General features: G+C 39.7%; 1 protein-coding gene across 1 annotated transcript; it reads left to right on the top strand.

Moving 5' to 3' along the window:
• The first annotated feature begins 1,657 nt into the window (after positions 1-1,657).
• Positions 1,658-6,946, top strand: LOC127127416 (ethylene-overproduction protein 1). The gene is made up of 4 exons (XM_051056596.1): positions 1,658-3,852; positions 4,188-4,479; positions 4,567-4,876; positions 6,133-6,946. Exons 1-4 carry the CDS (start codon positions 1,826-1,828, stop codon positions 6,360-6,362), a joined length of 2,859 nt encoding a protein of 952 aa, XP_050912553.1. The 5' UTR covers positions 1,658-1,825; the 3' UTR covers positions 6,363-6,946.
• The last annotated feature ends 10,199 nt before the right edge of the window (positions 6,947-17,145 follow it).

Below are 17,145 nucleotides of genomic sequence, written 5' to 3'. Positions count from 1 at the left end.
TGGGTAGTTGTTCAGTGATGCTTCAATGAAATTCATTAGACATGAAGCTGCCAAAGCAAACACACATGTAGTCACGGTGTTTGACCGCACTAAAGGTTGGTATATTGTTGCCGAGTCTATGGATCACAATGAGGGCATGCCGATGGGACAGTACAAAGTCGAACTAGATAGAGGTTGGTGCGACTGCGGAAAGTTCCAAGCCTTTCGTACACCCTGCTGTCATGTCATTGCGACATGTTCAAAGGTTCGAATGGATCCATCCTAATTGTTATCTGACGTTTACAAAGTCACCAGCCTATCAAATGTTTATAAAATTAGTTTTTCCGTAGTAGCAAAAGAGGATTACTGGCCAGAATATGAAAGGGACATCGTTTGACACAACGAAGTTATGCGAAGGAAGAAAAAGGGTCGCCCAAACAGCACCCGCATTCGAACCGAAATAGATATGACGAACAAAATGGTTAGATTATGTAGTTCATGTCGTCAGCCAGGTCACAATCGTAATAACTGTTATAGTGTTGAAACGAGCACAACCAGATAAATTTACATGTACCTCTGTTGTAATATATGAAAAACTAAATTTATTTCATATTAGACGTCTGTGACAAAAATACCATCACATAAACAATAATACAAACAATTAAAACAACTAGAATATAAGGAACTATGCGATTACAACTATCAAAACAATTTTGAACATGTAATGCATCATCCAACGAGCGTCTTGGTCGGTCTTAATATCCACTCATTCGCACACTTCTCCATTTTGGTTGAACGTGAACACAAGCCATTGTATTCTTCTAATCCTTTCACCATCTCCAATTTCTCCATCTAACCAACTATTCAACGTCCGATTAAGACGTTCAAACATATCGGTGTTCCAGAGACGAATCTTTATCAGAGACGCAATGGCGTAAAATATTACATCGGCATTTCGCTTCTGAATGTATGCAAACATGGTTAAAACACAAAAACTTGAAGGAGAATGGAGTTGAATGAGAGAAAATATGGTAGTAGGGGATGATTTTGTGTGAAAAATATTGCATCTAAGGCGATGTATTTATACCGAGGAGGTATACAATGCATGCGCCAAGAGGCTAGACGCCCAACATGTCAACACATGCAGGCGTCAGAGGCTTTGGCGCCTCCTCTTAAGGCACCATGCAGGTGCCAGAGGCATTGGCGCCTCTTCATGAGGGCCAATGCAGGCGCCAAAGGCATTGACGCCTTCTCATGAGGCTGCCAATGCAGGCGCCAATGCATTAGACGTCTCTTCTTCATCCATATGGGATGCGTCGGTTCATCTGACGTATCCTCTTTTAAATGTGGTTTTTTGAAAAATTTGTTAATTTGAAATTATTTTCTAAAAAATTGATTATTTTAAAAAAAGAAATCCATCTTTGTGATCTCTAAAAATACCTTCACAAACCACATATTTAAACGTCTGTCGGATAAAAACCAAATAAATAAATAAAAAAAAGAAAAATCCACCATTTTAACAACCACCTTCATCTCCATCTTCCCATCACCATCACCATTCATTTTTCATTTTATTGTAAAAATAAATAAACAATAAATAAATAATTAAATGATTGAGTTAAACAATTCAAAAACTAAAATAGGGGAATCTAAAATAAACACCATTTTTTTAAAAATAATTTTTATATTTATCCAGTTTTGTTCTCTCTCAATCCAGTTTCATTCCACTACCTTAAAATCTAAAACCTTCAATCATTCTTTAACCTCCACCGTTAATTTCCCAAATTTAGTGGAAACAGAAAAACCAAAAAAATACACAAAAAAAGAAAAACACAAAAATTGGAAGATGCAGCACAACATCCTCACCTCGATCCGTAGTACGAAAATCACGGATGGTTGTAAAGGAACTCACGTCTACGCTCTTAACTCCTCCGCCGGCGCCGATTCTCCGAACACCGGCGGCGGTGGAGAATCCATCGGAGATAAACTCTTTCATCATTTAATAGACCGGTCTAAACAGTCCGGTCGGTTCAAACCGGTTGGAACCAAAACGGCGACTCCCGATGTCGTTTTGGAGGGTCTACTCCCTTGTGGCCTCCCCTCCTCGGAGGCTCTAGAGCCTTCAATTGAGCCTTGCTTGAAGCCTATTGATTTGGTTGAAACGCTTGCCGGTGTGTATCGCCGGATCGAGAGTTCGGGGGAGGTTGAGAAATCGGAGGCTTTTTTGGAGCAGTGCTCCGTGTTCAAGGGGTTGCCTGATGTTAAATTGTTCCGGCGGTGTCTCCGGTCGGCGCGGCAGCATGCTGTGGATGTGCATTCGAAGGTTGTGTTGGCTTCTTGGTTGAGGTATGAGAGGAGAGAGGATGAACTTGTTGGATCTTCAGCGATGGATTGTTGTGGAAGAAACCTTGAATGTCCTAAGGCTAGTTTGGTTACGGGGTATGATCCTGAATCTGGTTTTGATCATTGTTTGTGTTATAGGAAAGATGTTATTATTGTTGATAATGATGAATGTGAATGCTCAACTTCTTATGGAGATGAGGATGATGATAGTGGTGATAGTGATTACAATGATATGTATTTTTGTATAGGTGAGAGTGATATTAGGTGTAATAGATACGCAATGGCCTCACTTTCGAGGCCTTTTATGGCAATGTTGTATGGGGGATTTGTTGAGTCTAGGAGGGAGAGGATAAATTTCTCTCTGAATAGTGTTAATGTTGAGGTGATGATGGCTGTTGAGGTTTTTAGTAGAACCAAGAGGTTGAGTCAGTTTCCGAATAATGTTGTCCTAGAGATGCTTTCTTTTGCGAATAGGTTTTGTTGTGTGGAGATGAAGTCTGCTTGTGATGCTCGTTTGGCTTCTTTGTTATTCGACATGGATGATGCATTGTTGTTGATTGAGTATGGACTGGAGGAGAATGCATATCTACTAGTGGCAGCTTGCTTGCAGGTGTTTCTCAGAGAGCTCCCTAGTTCGATGCACCGTTTGAGTGTTCTGAAACTGTTTTGTAGTGTAGAGGGCAGGGATAGGTTGGCCTCGATAGGGCATGTGTCCTTTTCGTTATATTGTTTTTTGAGTCAGGTTGCGATGGAAGAAGATGTTAAATCTACCACGTCTGTAATGCTCTTAGAGAGGTTAGGAGAATGTGCGGCGAGTGGTTGGCAGAAGCAACTTGCTTATCACCAATTAGGCGTTGTGATGCTTGAGAGAAAAGAATACAAAGATGCACAACATTGGTTTGAGGCTGCTCTTAAGGAAGGACATATTTATTCTTCAGTGGGTGTCGCAAGAGCCCAATATAAACGTGGGCACACATATGCCGCATACAAAATGATAAACTCCCTTATTTCTGATCATAAACCTGTTGGTTGGATGTATCAGGAAAGGTCTTTGTATTGCATTGGGAAGGAAAAGAGTATGGACTTGGTCTCTGCAACTGAATTAGATCCAACTCTTTCTTTTCCATACAAACACCGGGCTGTTTTTATGGTGGAGGAGAATAACATTGGAGCTGCCATTTCTGAAATCAATAAAATAATTGGTTTCAAGATTTCTCCTGACTGCCTTGAATTGAGAGCTTGGTTCTTGATTGCCATGAAGGATTATGAAGGAGCCCTCAGGGATGTCAGAGCAATTTTGACATTGGATCCAAATTATATGATGTTCTATGGGAATATGCAAGGCAATCGCTTGGTAGAACTCCTCCGCCCTGTCGCCCAGCAGTGGAATCAGGCTGATTGTTGGATGCAATTGTATGACAGATGGTCTTCCGTTGATGATATTGGTTCTTTGGCTGTTGTACACCAGATGTTAGAAAATAACCCAGGGAAAAGTGTTTTACGCTTTCGGCAATCTCTACTTCTGTTACGGTGAGTGTAAGCTTTACATGATTTGCAGCATTTAGTAGGTCTTATAATTTATCATGAGAGGTCGTGTTTTGAGTTGTTGTGTCCTGCTGTCCTCTCTAACTCTGGAAGCTAATATTTGTTTTGGAAGCTGATGACGGGGATGTATATTTTTTCATTGGCTTTCCACCTCCCCGTATTCATCATGTATACAATGCACTATGCATATATGCAATGAATCATTCTAGTATTTGATTGTTGCTCACATAAGATATTTAGTTAGTGTTTTGTCTTCCATTACTTTTAATGCCTGAGCACGACTTGGTCCATTTTAGGCATTGATGTTCCTGAACTTGCAGGTTCAATTCTCAAAAGGCAGCAATGCGTAGTTTGCGTCTGGCTAGAAATCATTCTTCTTCAGCACATGAAAGACTTGTCTATGAAGGATGGATATTGTATGACACTGGTCACCGTGAAGAAGCTATAGCGAAGGCCGAGGAATCAATTTCTATTCAAAGGTCATTTGAAGCTTTCTTTCTCAAAGCTTATGCATTAGCTGACTCATGTCTTGATTCCGAGTCTTCAAAGAGTGTGATTGATCTCTTGGAGGAAGCTCTTAAATGCCCTTCAGATGGTCTTCGGAAAGGACAGGTTAGTGTTATAATGTAGTGAAATTAAATATATAAAATTCATTCTGGTGCTGAATCAATAAATTTATTTTGCCATTCAACATTTTAGGCTCTAAACAATTTAGGGAGTATATATGTAGACTGCGATAAGCTAGAACTTGCTGCTGACTGCTACAAGCATGCGCTTAACATCAAGCATACACGAGCGCATCAGGGGTTGGCACGTGTATATCATCTTCAAAATCAGCACAAAGCAGCATATGATGAGATGACAAAGCTAATAGAAAAGGCCCAGAATAATGCATCAGCTTATGAGAAACGTTCAGAATATTGCGACCGTGACATGGCAAAGAGTGATCTTAGTTTGGCAACACAGTTGGATCCTCTAAGGACATATCCATACAGATATAGGGCGGCAGGTAGTTTCCATACAACTAGATACTATTCATTAATTTTTATTTACCCTAAGTTAACCTGTTTAAGCTGGTAACATAGGTGATTAAGTTTTCTCTAATTTAATCAGAATATTGCATTACGCCAACTTCCATCCAAATCTCTGTCTAACATAAATTGCATTAGTACCAAACGTTAGTTGGTCCAGGGGTGATTGGCACTGGACTTGGTAGGAAAGACTACGGTTCGATCCCTCGCAACTGCGATTGGGAGGGGGCTGAAACCACTTGATGCCAGAATAACCCCCAAACCGGATTAGTTGGTCCAGTGGGCCGGATACCGATGGTGAAAAAAAATTGCATTAGTATTATGTTAACTCCTCTAAGCATGCTAGAGAGCTGGGTATATACAAGGACATGACTTAACCGTGGGCTTACAGGCCAACCTGTTTACCGTCTTAATATTAACATATATTGTTTAGTTATATTAGAGTATAAAAACAAATGTTTAGTTATATTAGAGTAAAAAAGCAAAATCCTTGTATCCATGGACAGCGGGATATGTATCTGGGGACCAGCGTAGCAGTGTAGCTGCCCAGATTTCCCCTCATTTCTTCTTATTGCCATCATGTTTAGGCCTGTCTTTATCAAGGCGTTAAAAACTAGCTAGCCATGCTGGAGTCATCTTCTCTTTTTTTTTTCCTACGGAAAAGTATATTATCCTTTTCCCTGTCCTGATTCTGCAGTCCATGTCTTATAAGACCTGCTGACTCCTTTGCATCAAGACAGTGTGGTTCACATACTCACCTCTTAATGGGTTGAAGATTATGGGAAATATTATATGGTGCTTGCACATTTATTAGTACAAATGAGCTTTAGATGTTGCTTTAAGTATTAAAGCCTTAAGGAATCAGATATCTGTTCAAAGTTTCTGCTAGTTTGTGTTGATAACATGCCTATCAAGTATCAAGTTACACATTCGGGAGGGTGTCATGCTCGTTTTAGCCTAAGTTTATCTTGTCACCAGCAGTCATTTATGAAGTGAGACAGGAAACGAATCATTTTCAGTTTGATCCTGTTCCTGTTTGACGACCTAATTTATTAGAACCTCCTTTATGTTCTTTGCTTTTGTTGTCTTGATATTTGGTTTTACTTCACGCAGAAGTACTGTGTTTGCTATCAGCATTGTGGCATAATAATGTTATCATGATTTAGTCTTGAACTAAACCCTTGTCTTGGTGTCACAAAACTTCTGAAATTCTGACATGGTGTCTTTGTATCAGTCTTAATGGACGATCATAAGGAAGCTGAAGCAATAGTAGAGCTTTCAAGAGCCATCAACTTCAAGCCAGAACTACAACTGTTACATCTTCGAGCGGCATTTTATGATTCAATGGGTGATTTTGTTTCTACTGTCCGAGACTGTGAAGCCGCCCTTTGTCTTGATCCTAGCCATGCTGAGATGTTAGAGCTTTGTAATAAAGCCCGGGAGCAAATTAAGGATAGAAAGTGAGAAAAAGAAGTCAACAATCATGTTTTCCATTATGAGGACAGGCCTACTCATGAAAACCAATACTTCTTCAAAATGTATGACCCATCTGTGCTATTTATCTACTGGATGTTGTCACGAGGAAAGGTGTCGTGTGTATTGTTTCGGCCGACCTTCTGGATGCTGAATCACAGAAGGGAAAATGTGAGTTAGAAAGATAATCTGGATTGAAATTGAAGGGGAAGTAGAGGAGCAGAATCACTTGTAAATATATGTAATGAATCATGTTTTTGTCAGCTTACGGCTCAAGTAGTGCAGATGCTGCTGCTATTCTCCAATCTGCCATGTTACCAAGAATGGTGACAACAAGAAGTTACCACAAAATTAGACTAAACTTGTACATGATAGTCAATTTGTTGTGCAACAGTTTTAGATATTTACAACTATATTATTGACTAATCAGTCACCAATGTAAGTTGTGTTGTAATATTTTCACTGTCTTCAATTTGTTGTATAAATACACAAATTTCCCTTTCAATCGCCATTGTACTTTTGATGAGTTATCCAAATCCAGCTATGAAAATTTTCATCTGTTCAATTCCTCGACATTTTTGTGTTTGTGTTCAGTGTTATTTCTTATCCCCCTCCCCTCCTTATATTACTTTGATTTCAAGCACTACAGTACCTTCTAATAGCAATATGCTAATATTAACCATGTTTATTCACTTGCTTCTGTTTACATGCGGTAGATATGACAAATATTATGAGAGGACACGTAAGAGGAGAGAGTTGCTTCTGTTTACATGTGGTAGATATGACAAATGTTATGAGAGGACACGTAAGAGGAGAGAGGGAGGAATGACTCACACATAAAACAAATCCTGTTAGAGCTGCACATGGGTTGACCATGTGGCTACTGTTGTGTGGAGAGAATCTAGATCTCAGAGAATAAATCATGAGGGAAAAGTACATTCTAAATATGTATATTTTAGTGGAAAAACTTCCTAGGAGAGATAGGCGTCTTGAAGTGCCTTTTTTTTTCGAGCTTTCTATTTCTCTTTTTCTGCAATTTATGTACTACTAGATCTCATTTGAACTCTAGTACTGAATAATATTCTATTTCTTCTTCTAATCTTTTTGTGTACTGTTTAATTTTCTCTTATTTACTAAATTGATCTTATCAATTTGGTATTAGAGCCTGGTTGCGTCAGCTTGTGAATGGTCTTTACAAGAAGAATCATGGAAAACAGAGTAGACATAATAGAACAGAGGATGAATAACTTGGAAGGAACGATGGAACAAATTCAACAGCTGGTGATGGAGCAATAATCACGACCGCAGGTCACGGTGGAGCAGATTCGACAGTTGATTCAAGAGCAACCTGCTCGAAATCATGTGCGACACGGACGACTACTAGAGAGGGGCTACGAGGACGACGAAGAGGGTGAGGGGAGTGAACGGAGCACGGTTTCGCGGGAGCCGCGACGACGCCATCGTCGTCATGGAGGCGGAAGCAGAACCAAACTGTTTGAAAGTAGAAGGATGTTGGAAATCCCAATTTTCAAGGGGGAAGATGCGTATGGTTGGTTAGTACGCATTGAAAGGTATTTCCATCTGAATGGAGTAAGGGTACATGATAAGTTGGAAGCAACGATGTTGGCTATGGAAGATAAGGCGTTGAACTGGTATCAATGGTGGGAAGAACAAACACCATCGAGAACTTGGGAGGAATTTAAATTGGTTGTGATGAGAAGGTTTCAATCGGGACTCTTACACAACCCGATGGGACCTCTGTTGAGTTTGAAACAAAAGGGTACAGTTGTGGAATACATGGAGAAGTTTGAAATGATGGTAGCACCTTTACGAAGGGAGGAGAGGGTCATGTTGGGTTCCATTTTTTTGAATGGACTGAAGGAAGAAATTCAAGCAGAATTAAAGCTACATGAGAATCAAGGGTTAGCTGAACTTATGGATAAAGCTTTACTTATTGAGGAAAAAAATGAGGTTCTCACAAAAAAGGGAAGTTCATGGAGGGATAAAGAGGGAACTTTGAGGATCAAGGATCCTGGAGATTTTGGGGGTTCTAAGAAGGAGGGTGAGAAGGCTAATACTGGGGGGAATGAGAAATTTAAGGGGAGGAGGCTGAACCCTGCAGAACTGGAAGAAATGAGTAAAAGTGGACTTTGTTTCAAATGTAGGGATAAATGGAACAGGGAACACATTTGCAGATTCAAGCACATGAGTCTGAAACTCTGTGAAGATAGTAGTGAGGAAGAGGAAACAGAGGAAAACGTAGGGATCCAACCACAGAAGATTGAGGAACAAGTGGAAAAATTGCAGACTTTGCAGTTGTCTATGCAAAGTAAGGAGGATTTTACTTCCAATAAATCCTTCAAAGTATGGGTGAAAGTGAAAGACAAGGAGTTGCTGACCTTGATTGACTCAGGAGCAACCATTAACTTTATTGACTCTAGGTTGGTGAAGGAGTTAAACTTGAAAGTAGTGGAAACCCCCACTTATGTGATTGAGGTGGGAAATGGAGAGAGAGTAAAAAATCAAGGGATTTGTGAAGGATTAACATTCGACATGCAAGGAATGGAATGTAATCAACATTTCTTTTTGATGGACTTGGGAGGGTCAGATATGGTGCTAGGGATGAAGTGGCTAACTAGCCTAGGAAACATTGAGGCTATCTTTGGAAACCTATGTTTGAAATAGGAGTGAGAGGGACATAAATATAAGATACAAGGGGATCCTGCTTTATGCACCAGACAAGCCTCTTGGAAGGATATGGTTAAAGCCTTGACTGATGAAGGGTTGGGATTCTATCTGCAAACCCTAGAAACTGACACAGGGTTGTCCCCTCTTGAGCTGACAGAATGAGGAGAGGTGTTAGATCCTTTTGAAGAGGTGTTCCGTTTACCTACATGCCTACCTCCTACGAGGGATCATGATCATGCTATTAGGCTAAAAGCTGAGGCTGTTATATCCAATATTAGGCCCTAAAGGTATCCTTTTTATTAGAAGAATGAGATTGAGAAGATAGTGAGAGATATACTACAAGCTAGCATCATAAGGCATAACACCAATCCTTTTTCAAGTCCAGTTTTATTGGTGAAAAATAAGGATGGGGGATGGAGGTTCTGCACTAATTATAGAGCTTTGAATAAGGTAACTATCCCTAACAAATTCCCTATACCTGTCAATGAGGAGTTGTTAGATGAGCTAGGAGGTGCGGTGATTTTCTCTAAGCTGGATTTGAAGTCTGGATATCATCAAATCAGGATGAAAGAGGAGGATGTTGCCAAGACTGCATTTAGAACCCATGAGGGTCACTATGAGTTCCTAGTGATGCCCTTTGGGTTGACAAATGCCCCATCAAAATTCCAAGCTTTAATGAATGAAGTATTAAGGCCTTATCTAAGAAAATTTTGCTTGGTTTTCTTTGATGACATATTGATATATAGTAAGAGTATGGAGGAACATACGGAACATCTAGCTATGATCTTAAAAGTGCTACTAGAATATAAATATATGCTAATAATAAGAAGTGTTCTTTTGGCCAAAAGGAGATTGAGTATTTGGGACACATCATTTCTGGAAAGGGAGTATCAGTTGATCCCAAGAAAATAGGGGACATGCCCAAGTGGCCAATACCTAAGGATTTAAAAGGGTTGATGTGATTCTTAGGTTTAATAGGGCACTATAGAAATTTTTTGAGAAACTATGGGAATATTGCTTGGCCTCTAACCAAATTACTCAAGAAGGATAGCTTCAAATGGAATCAGGAAGCTCAAGTGGCCTTTGAGGGGCTAAAAGTAGCTATGACCACTATCCCTGTCCTAGCTATGCCAATTTTTGACAAGGAGTTTGTATTGGGAACTGATGCCTCTGGGAAAGGAATAAGAGTTGTCCTAATGCAGGAAGGGAGGCCTATTTGTTACATGAGCCAGACTTTATCTGACAGGGCTTAACAAAAATCAGTTTATGAAAGGGAACTTATGGCTATTGTGACTGCCACTAAAAAATGGCGACCCTATTTAATGGGCAGATACTTCAAGGTCCACACTGACCAGAAGAGTCTTAAATTCATCATTGAGCAGAGAATAATGGGGGAAAAACAACATAAATGGTTGTCCAAACTTTTAGGGTTTGACTTTGAGGTTAAGTACAAACCTGGAAGGGAAAACAATGCTGCAGATTCCTTATCAAGGCAAATGCAGTATGCTTACATCACAACCATTCAATGTGAAGCTTGGGAAGGGTTGGAAGATGAAGTATAAAAAGATGATAAGCTGAAAGCTATTGTGCAGGCACTAGTATAAGACCCCTGTATCCATAAAAGGTTTCAGCTTAAAGGGGGGAGATTGTATCATGAAGGCAGAGTAGTGATTCCAAAGCAATCACCAAGAGTGGTTTAGATTCTCAATGAGTTTTATGATACATCTATAGGTGGACACTCTGGATACTTGAGGACTTACAAAAGGATTGCTAGTGTGGTGTATTGGGAAGGCATGAGAAAGAAAATCTAGGAAAATGTGTAGGCTTGCGAAGTGTGCCAAAGGAACAAATATCAGACCTTGGCACCTGGAGGACTACTCCAACCTTTGCCAATACCAACTCAGATATGGAGTGATATATCCATGGATTTTATTGAAGGATTGCCTAAAGTTCAAGGAGTAGATACAGTCATGGTAGTAATGGATAGCCTGACAAAATATGCTCATTTCCTACCTATCAGCCACCCTTACACAGTCAAGGAAATTGCAGAGTTGTTCATTCAGGAAGTGGTCAGATTACATGGATTCCCTAGCTCCATAGTATCTGACAGAGATAAAGTTTTTTTAAGCAATTTTTGGTCTGGATTATTTAAATAAGAAGACACTAAGTTGAAGTACGATAATGCATACCATCCTCAATCAGATGGGCAAACTAAAGTAGTTAATAGATGTTTAGAAACTTATCTAAGATGTGTGACTGGCTTGAAACCCAAGAAATGTCCTAAGTGGCTAGTTTGGGCAGAGTATTGGTATAACACCAATTATCATGCCTCCTTAAAGACTACTCCTTTTGAGGCTTTGTATGACAGAGCCCCACTTGTGTTAGTGAAGGGAGACACCCTTTTTTCAGCAGTAGATGAGGTCAATAAGTTGATAGCTGAGAGGAATATGATGCTTAAGGAAATGCAGGAACAATTGCTTAAGGCTCAGAATGTTATGAGAAGCCAAGCTAATAGGCGTAGAAGACAAGTGGACTATGAGGTGGGGGATATGGTATTCTTGAAGATTCAACCTTATAAGATGAAGAAATTATCCAAGAGAGTGAATAAAAAACTAAGCCCTAGATACTATGGACCTTATGAGATACTTCAGAAGATAGGTGCAGTGGCCTACAAGCTGGAACTACCTGAAGACACTAAGGTACATCCAGTCTTCCATGTCTCCTTATTAAAGAAAGTTGTCATACCTAATATGGAACCTCAGCCACTACCATCTTGTATGAATGAAGAGTGACATCTGGAACCTACCCTTGGGAAAGTACTAGAGGCTAGGATGAATGAACAAGGAGAAGTTGAGGTTTTAGTGAAGTGGAAGAACCTGCCAGATTTTGAAAACTCGTGGGAATTAAGAGACATAATGAGGATAGAATTTCCATCATCTCTCCTTGAGGTCAAGGAGAGTTTGGAAGGGGGGAGAATTGGTAGATATGTCAAATGTTATGAGAGGACACGTAAGAGGAGAGAGGGAGGAATGACTCACACCTAAAACAAATTCTGTTAGAGCTGCACATGGGTTGACCATGTGGCTATACTTGTGTGGAGAGAGAATCTAAATCTCAGAGAATAAAACATGAGGGAAGGGTACATTCTGAATATACATATTTTAGTGGAGAAACTCCCTATGGGAGATAGGCCTCTCGAAGTGCCTCTTTTTTCTAGCTTTCTGTTTCTCTTTTTCTGCAATTCCTGTACTACTAAATCCCATTTGAACTCTAATACCGAGTAGTATTCTATTTCTTCTTCTAATCTTTACGTGTACTATTTAATTTTCTTTTATTTACTAAATTGATCTTATCAACATGACACACCCTTCCCAGTTTTTCCTACTTTATTTATATTATTTATATAGCTTGTTACACATGGAGACAAGAGGATGCTTTTCATCCTATACGTGGCCATTTTAATGCAAATTCCATGAGTATATGAAACTATCCATTTCGTCTCATTCGGATAATACAATCTGTCAAATAATACATGGTCGCATCCTAATAAATCAATATTAAGTTGTCTCATTTGGATAATACAATCTGTCAAATAATACAAGGTCACATCCTAATAAATCAATCCCGAGTTGTTTAATACTGAGTTGTTTATTTGGAATGATGTTGTTAGAAATAATTCCTTGATGTTGTCCGCCAAGGTAAAAATTTAATGATTTAGTGTCAATATTGATCGACAACATTGAGAAACTACTCATAATTATATTTAGAAGACATTGCAACCTAAAGAGAAAATGGTGAATGATAAAATTTGGAAATGATAATTCTTACCATTCACCATTTTTTTCTTTATATGTCATATATTCTCTCGGTTGGACTAATAGTCGAGAGAAAAAGTCTCTCAAAAAGACGCTTCAAATCATTTTGAGGTTCTTCAACAATGACAACAATTCAAATCATTTTGGTTTTTCCATCAATCCTATATGAATCTAGTTTCTCCTGAAACTTCTTGTTCTTTTTCTTGTATTCTTCAAACATCTACTTTAAAACATGATTAGGGTTTGATTATTGGACAATGTTGCAAGATGAACGACTATGAAACAAAGAGGAAGATGATTGCTTCGATAGTATTGAATTATCATCGTATTCTCCTTCATGCTTAACCCTATTTTAAATTAACTATTAAACATAATAAAATGCATTATGAAATTAACAGAATCCTAGTCGGAAATCAAGTAATCAACTAGTCATCTTTCAACTTGTAAATTTTTTTAAGTGTCCCTCAACGCCAACTTTTGTTATCGGAAGCCTACAAAGTTTCGACTTGAACATACTATAATTATAGTTGTTTCAATTCTTGCATGTGCTAAATCTTTTTTCACTACTAAAAAAAACGGTCTGCGACCGTGTTAGAAAATAAGCACTAGAATTAAATTTCCCTGTGTAGGGAAAAGTCTTAAGGTGAGAGAGAGATAATAGTAGAATAAGAATATTATATTTTTTCTTTTTTCATTCATCTGTCATTAGAGTAGGGATCCACAATTACATCCATAGAAGAAGGATCTAGAGACACTTGTCCTTATCCTCTAAAATTATAATAAAATTAATAAAAGAAAATTCTAAATTATTGTTTGTTCCTATCCTTTTACAGGACAACTGTTGACAACTCACAGTACCAAAATCCAGCTCAATACTAGTACTATTGGATGCTTAATCAGGAATTCTTCAAGTGATAAACCTAATGGGCTTTTGTATCTTCCTTTGTGACTTACGAACATGCCCATCTTGTGTTGTTTTATTAAGCCCAATTAGATTTTTCTGAACTATTTCCTCTGACTTTGTAACATTACCATACCCATTGAGACAAATCTTGTGCTCAAGATTAAAGTGCGGAAATTTCGATGTCAGTTCACAAGTGCTTTCCCACGTGGCATCAGATGCTGGATGTCCTTCCCATTGGATCAAAACCTCGGTGATTTCATTATTGATGGTGCGATGGTTCAAAACGGCGAAGGGGTTTGGTGTCGTCGGCGGAAAAGCGTCTAGATCCGGTAATGGAGCGGTTTGGGTAGTAGGGGTTCCCTGACAAAGTTTGAGTAGAGAAACGTGAAATACAGGATGGATTCGTGAAGCCTTGGGGAGATCCAATTCATAAGCCACATAACCAATCTTCTTGATGATCCGGAACGACCCAAAGTAACGTTTTGCGAGTTTCTGAGAAGATCGTTGGTGGACAGAGCTTTGGCGATAAGGCTGAAGTTTTAGGAAAACCCATTGATCTACTACAAAGGATTTGTCTTTCCTATGACGATTTGCCTGTTGAACCATCCGATTTCTAGCTCTGGTAAGGTTTTCCTTTAAAACTCTGAGGATTCTGGATTTGTTAGACAAAATCTCATCTAATGATTGAATGTTGGATTTTCCTGCAGGATACGGTAACAAGGATGGAGGTTTTCGACCATAAAGTGCTTCGAAAGGCGTCATGCCGATTGAAGAATGGAATGAAGTGTTGTACCAAAACTCGGCAAGGGAGAGAAAACGTGTCCACAACTTAGGTTCTTCGCTGACAAAACACCTAAGGTAAGTTTCCAAACACCTATTCAAAACTTCTGTCTGACCATCTGATTGGGGATGGTATGAGCTGCTAAAGTGTAATGTTGTGCCCAGGTGTTTGAAGAGAGAACGCCAAAATTGGCTCACGAAAATACGGTCCCGATCGCTGACAATGGTTTTGGGGGCACCATGAAGCTTGTAGATTTCAGAAATGAAAGTTGGGGCTAGGGATGCTGCTATAAAACTTGTGGGGAGCGCTATGAAGTGAGAAAATTTGGTGAGACTATCTACGATGACCCAGATGGAAGTTTTGTTGTTGGAACATGGAAGATGGGTGATGAAATCCATCGAGATATCATCCCATACTTGTTGAGGTAATGGTAAAGGTTGCAAAAGACCATAGGGGGCATGAGTATTATACTTGTTGTGTTGACAAATGTGACAAGCATTAACAAACGTTTTGGCATCTTTATGCATTCCAGGCCAATATAAGGAAGCAGACAAACGAGCAAGGGTGGCTTGAATGCCGGAGTGGCCACCTAGAGGAGATGCATGGAATTCCGTTAGCAGTGAGGAAATGAGCCCTGATTCTGTAGGTATGAATAACCTGTCTTTGAAGTAGAGCAGATCTGCCTTTACTGTGAATTTCTATTGCATGAGTTGATCTTCTGATGCTTTTTTTAACAGCTTCTGACCTGCAGGGTTAGTCAAGATTTTTTTTGCAATTTGGAAATAACAAGGGAGCAGGGGGGAACTAATCATGGCACAAATTTCTGCAACTGGTGGCTCATTTACTCGCGATAATGCATCTGCGACAACATTCTCTTTACCAGGTTTGTAATGGATCTCATAGCTATAGCCAACTAATTTAGTCAACCATTTTTGTTGTTCGGGTGTTTGGATGGTTTGGGTCATGAGGTTTTTGAGGCTTTTGTGGTCAGTGTAAATTTTGAAGGTGGATCCTAATAGGTATTGTCTCCATTTTTTTATTGCTTCAGTTAAAGCATAGAGCTCACGCACGTATGTGGAGGACGAACTCAGTCTGGGGCACAACTTTTTGCTAAAGAAAGCTAAGGGTCGGGAGTTCTGAGATAACATAGCGCCTATGGCAGTGTTTGAAGCATCTGTGGTTACTTCAAAATGCTGCTCGAAATCTGGAAGGGTAAGTGCTGGTAGGTTTGCCATTGCTTGTTTTAATTTCTCGAAAGCTGTGGCTACGGTGTCTGTCCATACGAAAACGTTAGCTTTGAGTAAATCCGTAAGAGGGCTAGCTATCGCAGCGTAATTTAGGACAAAGCGTCTGTAGAATCCAGTTAGACCCAGGAATGCGCGAAGGGCTGTGATATTTTTAGGTGTTGGCTAGGCAGTCATGACTTGGATTTTAGTTAGGTCAGCTTGTACACTACTATTTGTGATGGTATGCCCTAAGTAGTCAACAGAGTGCACACCAAATTGGCATTTTGCTAGTTTGGCAAAAAATTATGGGTAGATAGGATGGACAAAACTTGGTGTAGGTGAGTAAGGTGAGTTTCCCATGAGGGACTGTATACAAGGATGTCATCAAAGAAAACAAGCGCAAATTTGCGTAAGAATGGTCGAAGAAGGTCATTCATGGCAGCTCGGAAAGTAGAGGGGGCGTTAGAAAGACCAAAGGGCATAACGAGGAACTCGTAATGCCCATCAAAAGTGCGAAATCCTGTTTTATGAATGTCTTCTGGAACCAATCTGATTTGGTGATATCCCGAACGGAGGTCTATTTTTGAAAAGAATATCGCACCATGCAACTCATCTAAGAGTTCGTCAATAGTGGGAATGGGGAATCGGTCTTTGATGGTGATGGTGTTTAAGGCTCTATAATCGATACAAAAATGCCAAGTGCCGTCCTCTTTCTTGACCAATAGTACCGGGGACGAGTAAGGGCTAGTGCTTGGTTGGATGATACCAACTTGAAGCATTTTTTAAATGAGTTTTGTCATAGCGTCTTTTTGATAATGGGGGTATCAATATGGTTTGATGTTGATGGGTTGGGCGTTGGGGTTTAGATGTATGTGGTGATCGTGTGGTCTCGTTGGGGGAAGAGTTTTTGGTTTGTCAAAAATGTGGGAAAATTAATGGAGTAGTTGTTGTCTATCTGGGTGACAGTTGAGGATAAAGTTGTCCCGGTATGTTGAATCATTTTGTGCATGAGTTATGGTAGATTGAGTGAGGGGTATCATGGTAACCGAGTGGAATGTGGCCACTGAGTATGTGTGTATCATTCTGTTAAGTTGGTGGATGGATGCAGGAGTGGCAAGTTGTGGTTTGGTGCCGGTGATTGTAAGTTGTGTATTTTGGTGGTGGAATTGCATTGAGGGGACGGAGAAATCAGAGATAAAAGGTCCTAGTGTTTGCAGCCATTGGACTCCTAGGACTAGGTCTGCCCCTTGAATTGGTAGTACATAGAGAGGGATTATGAAAAGGTGGTTTTGAATCATTAATGGTGTATCCATACATAGGTCGGAACAATGCAAGTATTCACCATTTCCAACCATGACAG

Source organism: Lathyrus oleraceus, chromosome 3, assembly GCF_024323335.1.
Source record: "Lathyrus oleraceus cultivar Zhongwan6 chromosome 3, CAAS_Psat_ZW6_1.0, whole genome shotgun sequence".
In the NCBI taxonomy this organism is placed as follows: Eukaryota; Viridiplantae; Streptophyta; class Magnoliopsida; order Fabales; family Fabaceae; genus Lathyrus; species Lathyrus oleraceus.
The sequence above is the reverse complement of the archived record's forward strand: the minus strand, read 5'-3'. Positions and strand labels throughout refer to the sequence as shown.